Genomic DNA, 12,873 nt, shown 5'->3' with positions numbered 1-12,873 from the left:
GGAGGAGGAGGAAGAGGAGGAGGAGGATGCTACTTACTTGAATGTAATAACTAGTATTGTGATAATCTCTAAAGCAAAACGCGTTGGACAATAACGTGTACATAGGAAAAGTCCTACAAGGCATCTTGGCGTTGATATTGTGTCCGTGCTTGATCAAGACTTCCGTAGTGAGTGCCATTCTTGGGTAGCTCTTTACTCCGCGCATTGATGCCGACGTGAACAGAACATGGAAAAAGTTTGTGCTCTTGAACATGTGGCGTGTCTCCCCGCCCAAACGCAGTAGCATATCAAGACAATCAGGTCTTGCGTGATGAAGACACACTTCTACAGCAGCCTCCCAGTCTGATGATGAAGGAGTTCTCTTGTGTAGTATCAATGCCAGAGCTCTTGGATTGTCGGCCACGCAGGCTAAAGCTACGTCGCTTGAATTTCTGGAATTTCCGTCCACTGAATCTTCTGCATGGTGTTTCAGAACGCATTGGTTCAGAATGACCTTGACACATTCAATTTTTCCTGTTCTAGAAGCAACATCTAAGGGGGATAGACTATCGGATGGAGTTTTTTCAATGTTTGATAGAAATGTGGGAAGAGATTCAATATGGTACATGTGAGCATCCGCTGAATGGGACAAAGAGGGTGACGTTGTTGCTGGTGATGAGGATGTTTGTTTTGCTGAAGTTGTTGCAGAACTTTGACTTTTAACCGAAGAAGCAGAACCAGGCCGTTTCGTTGACGAGGCAGAACCTGGACGTTTTGACGAGGAAGAGGGTCTCGTGGGTTTCCCAGACGACACTCTTGAAGAAGATGTCGATGATTTTGATGATGATGATGACGATTTGGGAGAAGTGTCTGTCTCATCCAAGCCTTTGAGTTTTATCTCAGTGTCTGGATAAGACTCTGTCGTACTACTTATGGTCTCCACGACATTCTTTGACAAATTTATTGGAATTTTGGAGGGGTAGAAGTCATCTGGTCGGTGTCGAAGGAGGACCTGGAGCATGGCACGTTGTCCTAATAACGCAGCAAGGTGACTATAAGGGTTTGTTTCCGGTACGTGTGGCCGCACAAAAAACCCGTGACACAATAAATACTCCACGGCCTCAACATTGTTGGTGATGATGACGTTATGAAGTAAATCAAGGCCATCCTTGTCAGCCCATGAGGTCACTTCCTTGACAGGCGCTCTGTCAATTATACCTCTTAATTTGTACTCGGATTCTCCTCTTCTTGCTAAAATTAAAAATGTGTCGATATCACCTTTACAACTGCTCCGGTTCATTTTGATTTGTGGAATTCTAATACCAAAAAAATGCTTTTACACGTTAAACAATAACAACAAGCCTGAAGGGGATAAATGTACATCTAGGCTAATTTATGTCTGATTTAAAGAAAAAAATATTTCTGTTGTCCATGGATGCTATATCGGTCAATGGGAATCTTTGGTAGTTTCCAAAAACTAACTTGGACCAGATTTCTTTGTGTCTGTATTCTGTAGCAACCGGTTTAAAGCCAATCTAGATGAAAATAAAATAAAATAGAATAGAATTGGACACTCTTTTTCAACTTCTTTATCATAATTGTATTTGAAATGTTTTATAAATCGCTCCTTTTCTCAAAAAGTTGAGCACTATTATTTCATGGTTTTTGTTTTTATAACTTATATATATATATATATATATATATAATATATATATATATATATATATATATATATATATATATGATATGTGTGTATGTGTGTATGTGTGGGTGTGTGTGTGTATCACTTATCGTTGAGCTTTAATTCTATAACCGAAAAAACATTTGGCAAAAATGTGTTAATGATACTGCTATACATAATCAAACAATGAGCATCTAACAGTTCGGATCCAGTATTGACATCGTAATAAACAATGTTGCTAATGTTGTTTTGGAAAATGTCTGTAACAATTTTAAGGAAGCAGATTGGGGGGGGGGGGGGGGAAGGGGGGGGGGGGACTCTCTTACACATTTAACAAAAGAGTATATACGATATTTTATAACAAACTTCCAGCATAGCCATCTTCAATACATGCTACCGGCCCAATCAACTGGCTTTTAGACTTTTGAGCAGTTATGCCAGAATTGTGATATAGTTATGTATGGAATAATTGCACTGTAACATTGTAAGATGAGATCTTAGATCATCTGTGTTGAAAATAAATAATGCATGATAATCGGGATCCGAGGTACTCGACATGTCAATGATGCCCGTGATAGTGGGCGAAAATATGATAAGGAATGGCTATAATCAGCATACAAAATACTTAACCCATAGCCTATTATTTTTAGGTAGGTAGTTTGATTTCGTTTTGGAGGTTTACGGCCTATCCACACTTTCAGAGCATTTCAGCACAAAAAGACAGATAGATCGATTCAAAGTGAAAAATGTCTACAGCAACTGTTGGGGCTGGGCTCATAGGAATACGCTTCAACTGTCGTAACGTCACTTCCCTCGTAATGACGCATGGTAACTTAGTAACTGGTTCTAAACTATCGGAACAATGGCGGACGCCCTTATGAAATATTTCTCCGACGAGCATAAAAGCGTATTCAGAGGGGAAAAAAAAAACATTATATATCTGATCAGGTTTTGACTTTTACACATTCTGATCCCAAGACAGCATGAAGAATAAAAAGTACCGATTTTCTTTGTTTAGAACCACAATGGTCACCGTTGCTGGGCGACGTGACATCAGACTATTGAATCCAATTGGCACCTATATAACCACACCTCCCGGGCAGTCGTCATAATGAAACAATAGCAGTGATAGGTAAACATAGCAAACTACACAGGTTTTACTATCGATGGTATGTCTCTAAGTAAAATACTCACTGTTCTACACATTGATCAATAGAACCTACGCAGAAAATAATGAGTAAACGTAAACGTTTATAATATGATCGAGAAAATTTTGTGATAACTAGTTATCTATTTGGCTGTATAAAAACAATAACAATGATCAGAGAGATGTCGATTTCATTCACGTTATTAAAAATAAAAACACAACTCTGCTTGTCCGAGCACATGTGAAGGTGTGTCACAAATTCCATTTTTTGATTAGTCAACAATCTACTGGTTTATTGAAGAGGCAAAGGGGGAATAGTTTAAAGTAGATCTCAGCAGCAATCAGTCAAAGGTTACCTAAAATACCCCGCAGGAAACGGAATCTTCGTCAAAAATAAAACAGAGAAACGCTCAACTCGTTCTTAATGTGTACATATCAAATGGAGAAATTTCATACACACTTTTTCAGAGCTTTAATGTGTAAATAACAAACGAAAATATAAATTTCCAGATAAACAATAGAAAAAGACAGAGCATGTTGTCTCTAAGAGCTGCAAACCAAAGATAAGTCTTTTGCCTGAATAACTGTCATGGCGACCGACACCAAAAAAAAAAAAAAAAAAGCGACAATGATATTTTTTTTTCATCCTGTTTCTTGGAATTATACTTGTGGGACACCATTCAATATTTCAAGAATATAATATTATTAAGCACCCCAGATAACCTCCATGGCGTCGTGTATCTAAATCTCAACTATTGATCTCTTTCTATAGTCTTTTGTCTCGGGAAAAGTGTCAATAGCTTTGTTGTTCTATTTTCAAATTCCATTCACGTCCAATGTAAAATCGGAAAGCGAGAAAACTAAACGAAACAAACTTCAATTCATCGATATGATTGCAGCATTTCTCAGAAGTACTTGTCAAAAACAGTTCAAAGTGAATAACACCTTTTGATATGGATATGAACAAAAGAAATTTGGCTTGATATGTTTATTATATTTGTTGTGTTTTTATTAACATTGCAGGTCTCGTTTTATATGATACAATTATTATTATTATTGAATGAAAAATTGCGATTTATCGAGATAAGACTATTTATAATGGAAATTTGACAAAAGACACATTTTACCGAAAAACACAATCAAAACTAGACGGTTTATATTCTCAAAATAGCATGAAAGAGTTGATAATACAGATGGTGTCTTTGACAGGTAAGTTCGAAACCTATTAGTCCAGTGACGTTATATTTATGAGACCATGATTCGAATCTCGCTAGGGTTTTATTTCTTATGTCTAGATTCATTTAGCGATATCGCTCTCTCTCTCTCTCTCTCTCTCTCTCTCTCTCTCTCTCTCTCTCTCTATCTATCTATCTATCTATCTATCTATCTCTCTCTCTTCTCTTCTCTCTCTCTCTCTCTCTCTCTCTCTCTCTCTCTCTCTCTATATATATATATATATATATATATATATATATCTCTATCTCTCTCTCTTCTCTTCTCTCTCTCTCTCTCTCTCTCTCTCTCTCACACACACACACACACACGCAAACAAACACACTCTTTCAAAGGAAAAGATTACTTTAAAATGCATTAATATTCAATACGAAAACCTCAGCCATACTGACACTGCCGTGCTTTGTGAAAACGCCTTTTATTATTTTGACAAAACTGGATAGACGGTCTATTATATATTTCATTTTACCGTGGCATTGACTCGACACCAATCTATTGCAGATTTTTTAAAAGTATGTTTTTCCAGCCAAATGTATCTTTAAGAAAAAACTTGCGCAGTTATATAGCGCAATATCCACTAATCGTGCTCAAAGCGCTTTATAAAAGACTAACAGCAACACTTAACATGTTGGACTAGACCTGACCCCTATTAGGCGATAGTAACCCTTTTTTCAGACAGAGACAATGTTGTTAACAGCCAGATACTTTATACACCTGAGTACGGTGAAATAATGTGAGTAAAGAGCCTTTTTTTCAAGGACATAAGGATGCATCACATAAAAATAACTTGAGTAATTATATAGAGTAATATCCACTGAACGTGCTCAAGCGCTTTACGAGGTAGAAATTCTTGTATTAAACCCAGCAAGGGTCCTGCTGATTGGACAAGAATGCTAGAAAAGAATACGATATTATAATAATTTTATATCAGACCTGCCCACTATTACGGCTATGTGGTCTATTGGTAAGACATTCGCTTTCGGATCGGAAGGTCCTAGATTCGAGCCTCGCTCGGTGCATAGTTGAGTCCTTGAAAAGGGCTCTTTACTCACAATCTCTCACCGTACTCCGGTGTAAAATGAGTACCTGACCGTTGACAGCGTTGTCTCTGTCCGAAAAAAAATGTAATATCGCCCAACAGGCGTCATGTCCCGTCCTACTAGTTACCTGTAGCTGTTGGCCAGGGATCCCTTTAAAGCGCTTTGAGCATGTTTAGTGGACATTGCGCTATATAAAAGCTCAATTTTTTTTTAAATTACGAAAAAGTCGTGGAATGACGAAATTTTTGGCTCCAATTTCAGAACTTTATGAACATCTCAATCTTATAATATCGAAAATGAAAGTTTATGCCGGAGTAGATAATTTTAATCATTTCGAATTGTTACTTAATCTTTGTGAGGGTAAATTGTTGATTTTGAAAGTTAATTATAGCGAGTTTTTTTTTCTCCTTAAAATTTACGAATTTTAAAGTTTTCAAGTGGACACGGGTCTTTTATATTATATTAAATTTATATATTTAAGCCTTCATTATGACTAAATCGATAACTAGTTGACCAACGTGTTCTTGTTTGCAGGTTTGTTAACCAAATTTCTCCTTCCCCTTTGTTATCGGCTCATTATTGTAATGGAAACAATATCAAACCAACGAAAACGTTGTCCATTACAACAATGTTAAATCAAGCCCATAATTGCCTTCGGTCATCAGACCTGTAAATATGTGCTCCTAGGAGTTGTCCTTTATGATTTTATGCAGAGAAACTCAGTATCGTGAACATTGGGCTGTGCCCAAATCCTCATATTTCTTTTGATTACATACCTCAGTAGTTCTGATTAAATGAGTGTATGTGTATGTGTGTGTTTGTGTGCGTGTGTGTGTGTGTGTGTTTGTGTAGATAGGGCGGTCTTAAGCAGGGAACAATACAATACAATACAATTCGGTGGTCAAACATTGGAATGTAATAGGACCTGACAGCTGACACAACGCTTGGGTTGGAAAATATTAGTAAAGTAATGATGTAACCCCCCCCCTCTCTCTCTCTCTCTCTCTCTCTCTCTCTCTCTCTCTCTCTCTCTTTTTTTTTTTTTTCTTTTCGATCCTACGCCACACCCCTCTCTACATTATCTCACCCACTCCAATGGACGCAAAAAAATTAATAAAAATAAAAATAAATAAAATAAGCAGAGAAATATCGAATAACTTTGTGTGTTTGTGTGTGTGTGGGGGGGGGGGGGGGTCGATTTTAATCGTCTGAATCCCCCCCCCCCCCCCCCGCCCCACCCTGGCAAATCAGAAAATAAATGACACCAAGAGAATGTTCTGACACTGTTTTAATACTCCCCCCCCCCCAAGACAACGACATTTTCTTTGTGATAGGAATCTAGTAATGAAATTAATGAATCACGACTGACACCTAATTAATATTAATGATTCGAATATGTAGTTAATTTATGCAAGTGTTGCCAATTTTACAGTAACAATTTTTAGCCGATGGGTCAATAAGCAAGATCTACATTGCAATCCCATGCGCTTGAGTCATGCATTACAAAAAGTGTTTTGTTTTGTTTTTGTTTTTAAGGGTTTTACGGCGCTTGCAACACATTTAGGTTATATCAGCGCCAGTAAAAAGGAAGAAAATGGGACAGTAAAAAGTTCTAGAATTACAATTAAAGCATCCAAGAAAAAGTAAGACAAAGGGGAACTGGGAACAAATAGGGATCAGATGTAGATTCCAAGAGCATACCATCAATGTTCTTAGTTTGAGATCACCAATAAGTCTCATCCGGACACAAGCAAGGCCCCCACTAAGAGGAATACACTCAAATGCTTACAATATAAATTAGAACAAATATAATAATACATAACAGAGAGATGATTTACAAGGAAAAAAATATCATCTCCCAAAACAATAACTATGCATTTGACTGTTTCCCTCCCAGCCAGGCCCCCGACCAGGGCCAGGACAAAACCAAGCAATCTCATTCCAAGACAAAGACAGAATGCAAGTTGGAAAACAAATAAAGGGGGATAGAAGACACAATAAGTACCTCCCTGCCCACTATGGGAGGTAGGAACCCCACCCAGACAAAAAGTGTTCACAACCTTCGAAGGAGGGGAACATTACCACGCCCCTCGGACAGTTGTCCGTATGTAAACAATGGCAGCTTGTGCTTAGCAAAGCAAACTTTATGGTGTTATTACCATCGATGGTATGTGTTTAAGTAAAATTCTGATCTACACGACTGATCAATCGCACCATCGCAGAAAACGATATGTGACCTTTAACGTTTATAGTCTGATTGAGCGAATCTAACGAGAACTAATCACACAACAAGCGGTCGAAATCAGTAACAAAGAGCAGAGTGATGACAACTTCCTCCATTCTATTGTTTGTAAACAACCAGCTTTCTTTTTCCGAGTAGGCTTAAGGGTGTGTAACAATGCCCGTGACTTGATTGGTCAATTCTCTACTGGTTCATTGGTCGTTTTGTTCACCTTCCCCTTGTCTATATTTACAAATTACAAAAACAAATCATTTATTAAGAAATATCCAATCGTTGGACAGCAACAAACCATGTGATAGATGACTTGTTTGGACCGAAATCTGAAAATAGATTGCTTCACAAGCAAAAAATTGACTGTGTAATCTGCTGTTAAATACCGCTGCGAGTTAAATAAACGAATAAAGAGCCAACAAAGGGGTTAATTATTAACTGAGACCTACGCAGATGGCTGACTACTCCAAATTCAATCCAATCTTTCTTCTTTTTTATTTTAACATTGACAGAGTAATACCGTCACCTTCGTATACGCTAGGTCTGATATGAACCAAAAACTTATGTCACAAAAAGAAGATGACGATCAACAGACGAAAGTGAAAAGTGAGTTGTTGTTATAGAAGTGCTCAAGTAAAAAATGGTTTTATTGGCCGAGCAATTGATTACAACTCACAATTACGTTTTCCCCGTGATCTTCGTCTTCTTTTATGACGATTTTTTTTGCTTAATGAGTTTACGAAGGCTTACGGTAATATGCAGTCCGAAGGCAACATTCGTGAACTCAGCCTGTCCGCAGTCTTCATAAAGTTATAGTGTCAGGCTCTGCGTTTTCGAAGGCGACGAGTGGACGCCTGGAGAAATTAGAAGATAAAAAACACTGCAAAATATAAACGATTAAATGACAGTTACGAATCAAATTAAGGTCGAGTTTGAAATAAACAGAGGTCGACCACCTTTGTCCACACTCAGTAACATAATTTCATCTTTAAGTGGCATGAAAGTACATGAAGTTGTCAGGGTCAGCAAAAATCATGAGTCAAATCGTCTCAAAACTGTAGTATGTCGGGATCAAATCTCACTTGAATACACGCTAACCAGCCAAAATTGTGAGCTCTCTTGATTTTAAATATATATTTTTCATCCTAATTAACCGGTAGATTTTTTACCAAACAAAACATGGAATTTGTGACATACCTTTACAACCATAGTTGGTTGGTTATAAACAATGACGTGAATGAAATCGCAAGGTCCCAGGTTTGAGAGTTTTTGCCAAGATGAGGGTCATTTAAAAGGATCGATAGTTAAAGGACGAGTTTCTAGCCAAAGCTATAAAAACGCATTGTCTTTCCAGAGTAAATTAGTAAATCTTTCTGCCACAACTCCGTCGCAAGTTGAGGAGTTCAAAAGAATTTAGAATTGTCATTTGTATTTGTAATCCAAATGGCCGGCTGTTGCTGTTCATCACCCGGTTTTAATATCTGTGATATATCGCTTTCTCACCAAATGTCGGCGTAGCTAGGGTGCAGAGATATCTTCAGATTGCATTCCTTCACTCAATGCGCGACGTCAAGGATATTACCAAGGTCCTATTATGTTGTCATTTAAGGCTTCTACGTACGATTATGAATTTGATTTTTTTTTCTTTTCTTGATTCACGCTAAGATGTTTTTACGTAAAAAAAGTAAAAGTAAAGGAACTCATACAAATGGAGAACAAAAGCAGTTTCCGGTGGTATGGCAGCGGTGTATTTGATTGTGACAATCAGATCCTCTGCATATGACTGTTTCTCTATCAGTGAAGGACCCAAGTCAAGGCTTTGCAAAACCAAATTGGCATATTTCAATTCAAAGACAGGACACAGAATAGAACAAGGGGAACGAAATACATACAAGAATTTGGTCCAAAATCTAAAAGTTTTTTGTTTTTTTTTTCAAATGGAACCATCACTCATTGTGTACAGCGAAAAGTTGCATTAGCGCTCCGAACTATATACTGACTGCTAACTTTGCTTATTGCCAAAGTATCTATAATCGCTCACAGCATGGTTTGCAGGTCAAATATTTTCATCGTGATTATAACGCCATTACGTTATTATAATATACTTGTTTTGTTAAGATCTTTTATTGACGAAGTACAATGAGTTTTTACTGTAGATCATCTATCTATTTCGCGGAGTCTTGTCAAGGCCCTCATTCATGCACATTTGTTTCAATCAATGGGATTTAATTTGATATAACAGAATCCATTTCATTCATTTCGAGGAATTGGGGGACGAAATAACTCAGGCGTCAGCCGTTAAGTGAAAAAAAAATGGCCTATAGTTTATTGCTGGAATGTTTTCCTCGGTGTAGTAGTGCAATGTCTGTATCGCTCTCTGTCTTGTTCATAATGGAGGGATTGCTTTGTGATTTCTCTATACTTAATGCAGATGAAGAGTTGAAAAAGCATGTGCTCTTTCAAGATATTTAAATATAAAAGAAGAAAGAGCTCGAAAATAATTAACTTAGCGTGAAGACATGCAAAGAGCTCGTCACGAGCAGGGCGTTAAATTTATACTCAGATTGAGGCACTGTTCCCAGTTGAATGACCTCCACTCAATGTACGAGGAGAAAGTCCTTGCCCTCAAAATACCGTGATTCCGTATCACTTACTTCCGGTGAAGTATCATGATTATCAAGATATTATTACACTTCAAATCTTTTTAGTTCTTTGGCTTATATTTACCTTAACCGACGTGCACATAATATTCGCAGGTCTGATTGTCGAACGCAATTACGGGCTCGTTTTAACAATGTAGTAATGAAAAATATTTTGCATTGGTTTGAGAGTTAATTCAATTACAACAATGAGCAAACATAACAATTTGGGATAACAAACCTACAAATAAGCACGAGTCGACCTTAACATAATACTTTTCTTTTGAAGCCATGAATCTAATAATCGTTTTATAACCGTTTGAAAACGGTGATATAATAGGATGAACCCGAGGCTGAACATTGAATTTTAAGCTTAACTTTTAAACATTTGAGTTAAAATGAATACCATTATTGACGGGAGTGTGTAATTTTATGTCGTAAACTTCAAACCACCATAACTTCATAACTCAATTTCCTTTATTAATTTACCAAACATTGACGCGGTGGTCAAATAATATGTGACAATGATATAAACTTTGCCCAGGGCATAATGTCTCTTATACTGTAAAAGCATCGCGTTACTTGACTATGATCAAAGGTGGTCGCAGTTATTTTGGAGCTATGTGGTCTCATGGTATGACACTCTCCTTTGGTTCGAGTCCCGCTCTGTGCGTCGCATAATTGAGTCCTTGGAAGTGGTTCTTTACTTACCTTCTCTCACCGTATCCAGGTGTAGAATGAATACTTGGCCGTTAACAGCGTTGTCTCTGTCAAGAAAATGTAATATCGCCTAACAGGCGGTATGTTTCATCCCACATAGTATTAAGTGTTGCTGTTAGCTTGGGACCTCTTGTAAATATCTTTGAGCACGTTTGGTGGATATTGCTCTATATAAATGATCATGTGTTATTATTATTATTATTATTATTATTATTATTATTATTATTATTATTATTATTATTATTATTATTATTATTATTATTATTATTATTTTATTTTTTTTAATTTTTATTATTATTTTATTATTATTATTATTATTATTATTATTATTATTATTATTATTATTATTATTATTATTATTATTATTATTTATTATTTTTATTATTATTATTATTATTATTATTATTATTATTATTATTAGTAGTAGTAGTAGTAGTAGTAGTAGTAGTAGTAGTAGTAGTAGTAGTAGTAGTAGTAGTAGTAGTATCATCATCATTATTATTATAAAAGAGTTGGTATGGAAACGACACTTTAAGACGTATGACACGATTTCATATGACATGTTGGAGAAATAAATGAAGTAGGAGTGGCCATTTTATCTGAGGACGTGTTGTATTAAATAGTTGTTATTTTATTATATTTTTATGCCAGTCAGGGAGATAATAAGCGCTCTACTAGAACATTCGGCCAAACAAGCTTTAAGCAACTAAATTATACAAATGATGTTTGATTTTTGGGTTAATATTTTTCGCTACTACTTTGCCAGTCAGAACCTATTACATTTGGTTGTTTAAACAGTATACAAGTATATAAAGTTATAAACAAAAATTAATACAACAGCTTCATAAAAGAACAACAGACCAAACGGGGAACCTTTTGGGCTCCAAAACCCTTCTTCAACCAAATAACACGAAAATAATAAAAATTAAAAAATATAAAGACATGAATACATTACTAAATTCCAGATCAACAACAGAGAAACTTGGTAGGCCCTCTCTGTAGAAGAAAAATCTTGGAATTTCCGTGTTTGGTATTTTGTTATTTTTTAAGCTGTTAGCCTTTATTCATTCTTGTTAATACTTTTTCCAGTCCACGGCTTCTAGCAGCTTTGACAAGTATATATATATATATATATATATATATATATATATATATATATATATATATAATCCATCGTCTTGAGCTGGGGTGAGACAAACCGTTTCCTTCGTAAAACGCATAGCCTAACACTGACCAAAAAATAAGTGAATGGCGAGTTGTGTTCAATTCAATAATTCAACCAACTGGATCATTTAATTTGTTTTCACGAGCACCATTAATAACTCACTTTTTACTTTCTTTTTGATAATAATCGCCTTTGGTTTTGATGTATTTTTTTCGGAAGTGTCCGGCTATAAGATTACGAAGACTACGGACAAATATTAAAAATTGTAAGAACTAATCAGAACTACGAAATATAATTTAATCTTTAAAAAAAAAGGATAGAAAACAAAAGAATCTGGACTCATTTTGCTTAAAGGGCATTTAAACAAATAAATAAATTAAATAAATAAATTCCCTTTATTCATCCCTAAGGGGAAATTTTTCTTTAGGGTCTATTCTAAGGGAAGACTGGAATAACCCAGGCGTCAGCCGCAGTGCAGCGCCGCAAAGTGAGCTAAGGCTAGGTGACTTGCTCAAGGCCACACAACGCGGCGGGTAGTTAAACTCGGTACCATACCGCTGAGCCACGCTGTCCCTATGTTTTTATAACTCGTTTAAATTCAATGTTCATATAAAATTTGAGTTCTTCTTGACATCATATCGGATCTCGACGGGCGTAGTGGGTCATAGTTGCACTTTTCATTGTGATAACGCCTGAGTTAAAAACAAACAAACAAACAAACAAACAAACAAACAAAAAAAAAAAAACAAAAAAAAAATCAATTAAAAACAAACAAAAAAACCCCAATGAAATCATGCAACGAGACGCCTTAATGAATTTTGAATGGTGTAATGACACAAGGTAGGTAAACACGTCGTTTGTCAATTCATGATTTATAGACTTACCCAAGTCGTCACACGACATCCGATCATCGGCACTCACACCTTTTTCCTAGAAATGCCTGGAGCGACGATAAACACCTCAGTTATAAACGTCTCTCTCTCTCTCTCTCTCTCTCTCTCTCTCTCTCTCTCTCTCTCTCTCTCTCTCTCTCTCT

The 12,873-nt window shown here is 36.3% G+C and overlaps 1 protein-coding gene across 2 annotated transcripts in view; it reads right to left on the bottom strand.

Moving 5' to 3' along the window:
• LOC144967937 (uncharacterized) overlaps positions 1-12,873 on the bottom strand; it is an 18,727-nt gene extending 5,854 nt beyond the window's left edge. Inside the window, exons 1-3 of one of the 2 annotated variants that reach the window (XM_078905734.1) lie at positions 12,722-12,868; positions 8,064-8,167; positions 38-1,514 (exon numbers count right to left, since the gene is read on the bottom strand). In XM_078905734.1, coding sequence (XP_078761860.1) covers positions 38-1,279 — 1,242 coding nt within the window. In that variant the 5' untranslated portion in view covers positions 1,280-1,514; positions 8,064-8,167; positions 12,722-12,868. Of the gene's footprint in view, positions 1-37; positions 1,515-8,063; positions 8,168-12,721 lie in introns of both variants that reach the window. The other variant, XM_078905733.1, reaches the window with a different exon arrangement.

The sequence above is a fragment of the Berghia stephanieae genome, chromosome 3 (assembly GCF_034508935.2).
Source record: "Berghia stephanieae isolate SIO BIC M18660-M18661 chromosome 3, UCSD_Bste_1.3, whole genome shotgun sequence".
Classification (NCBI taxonomy): domain Eukaryota; kingdom Metazoa; phylum Mollusca; class Gastropoda; order Nudibranchia; family Aeolidiidae; genus Berghia; species Berghia stephanieae.
The sequence above is the reverse complement of the archived record's forward strand: the minus strand, read 5'-3'. Positions and strand labels throughout refer to the sequence as shown.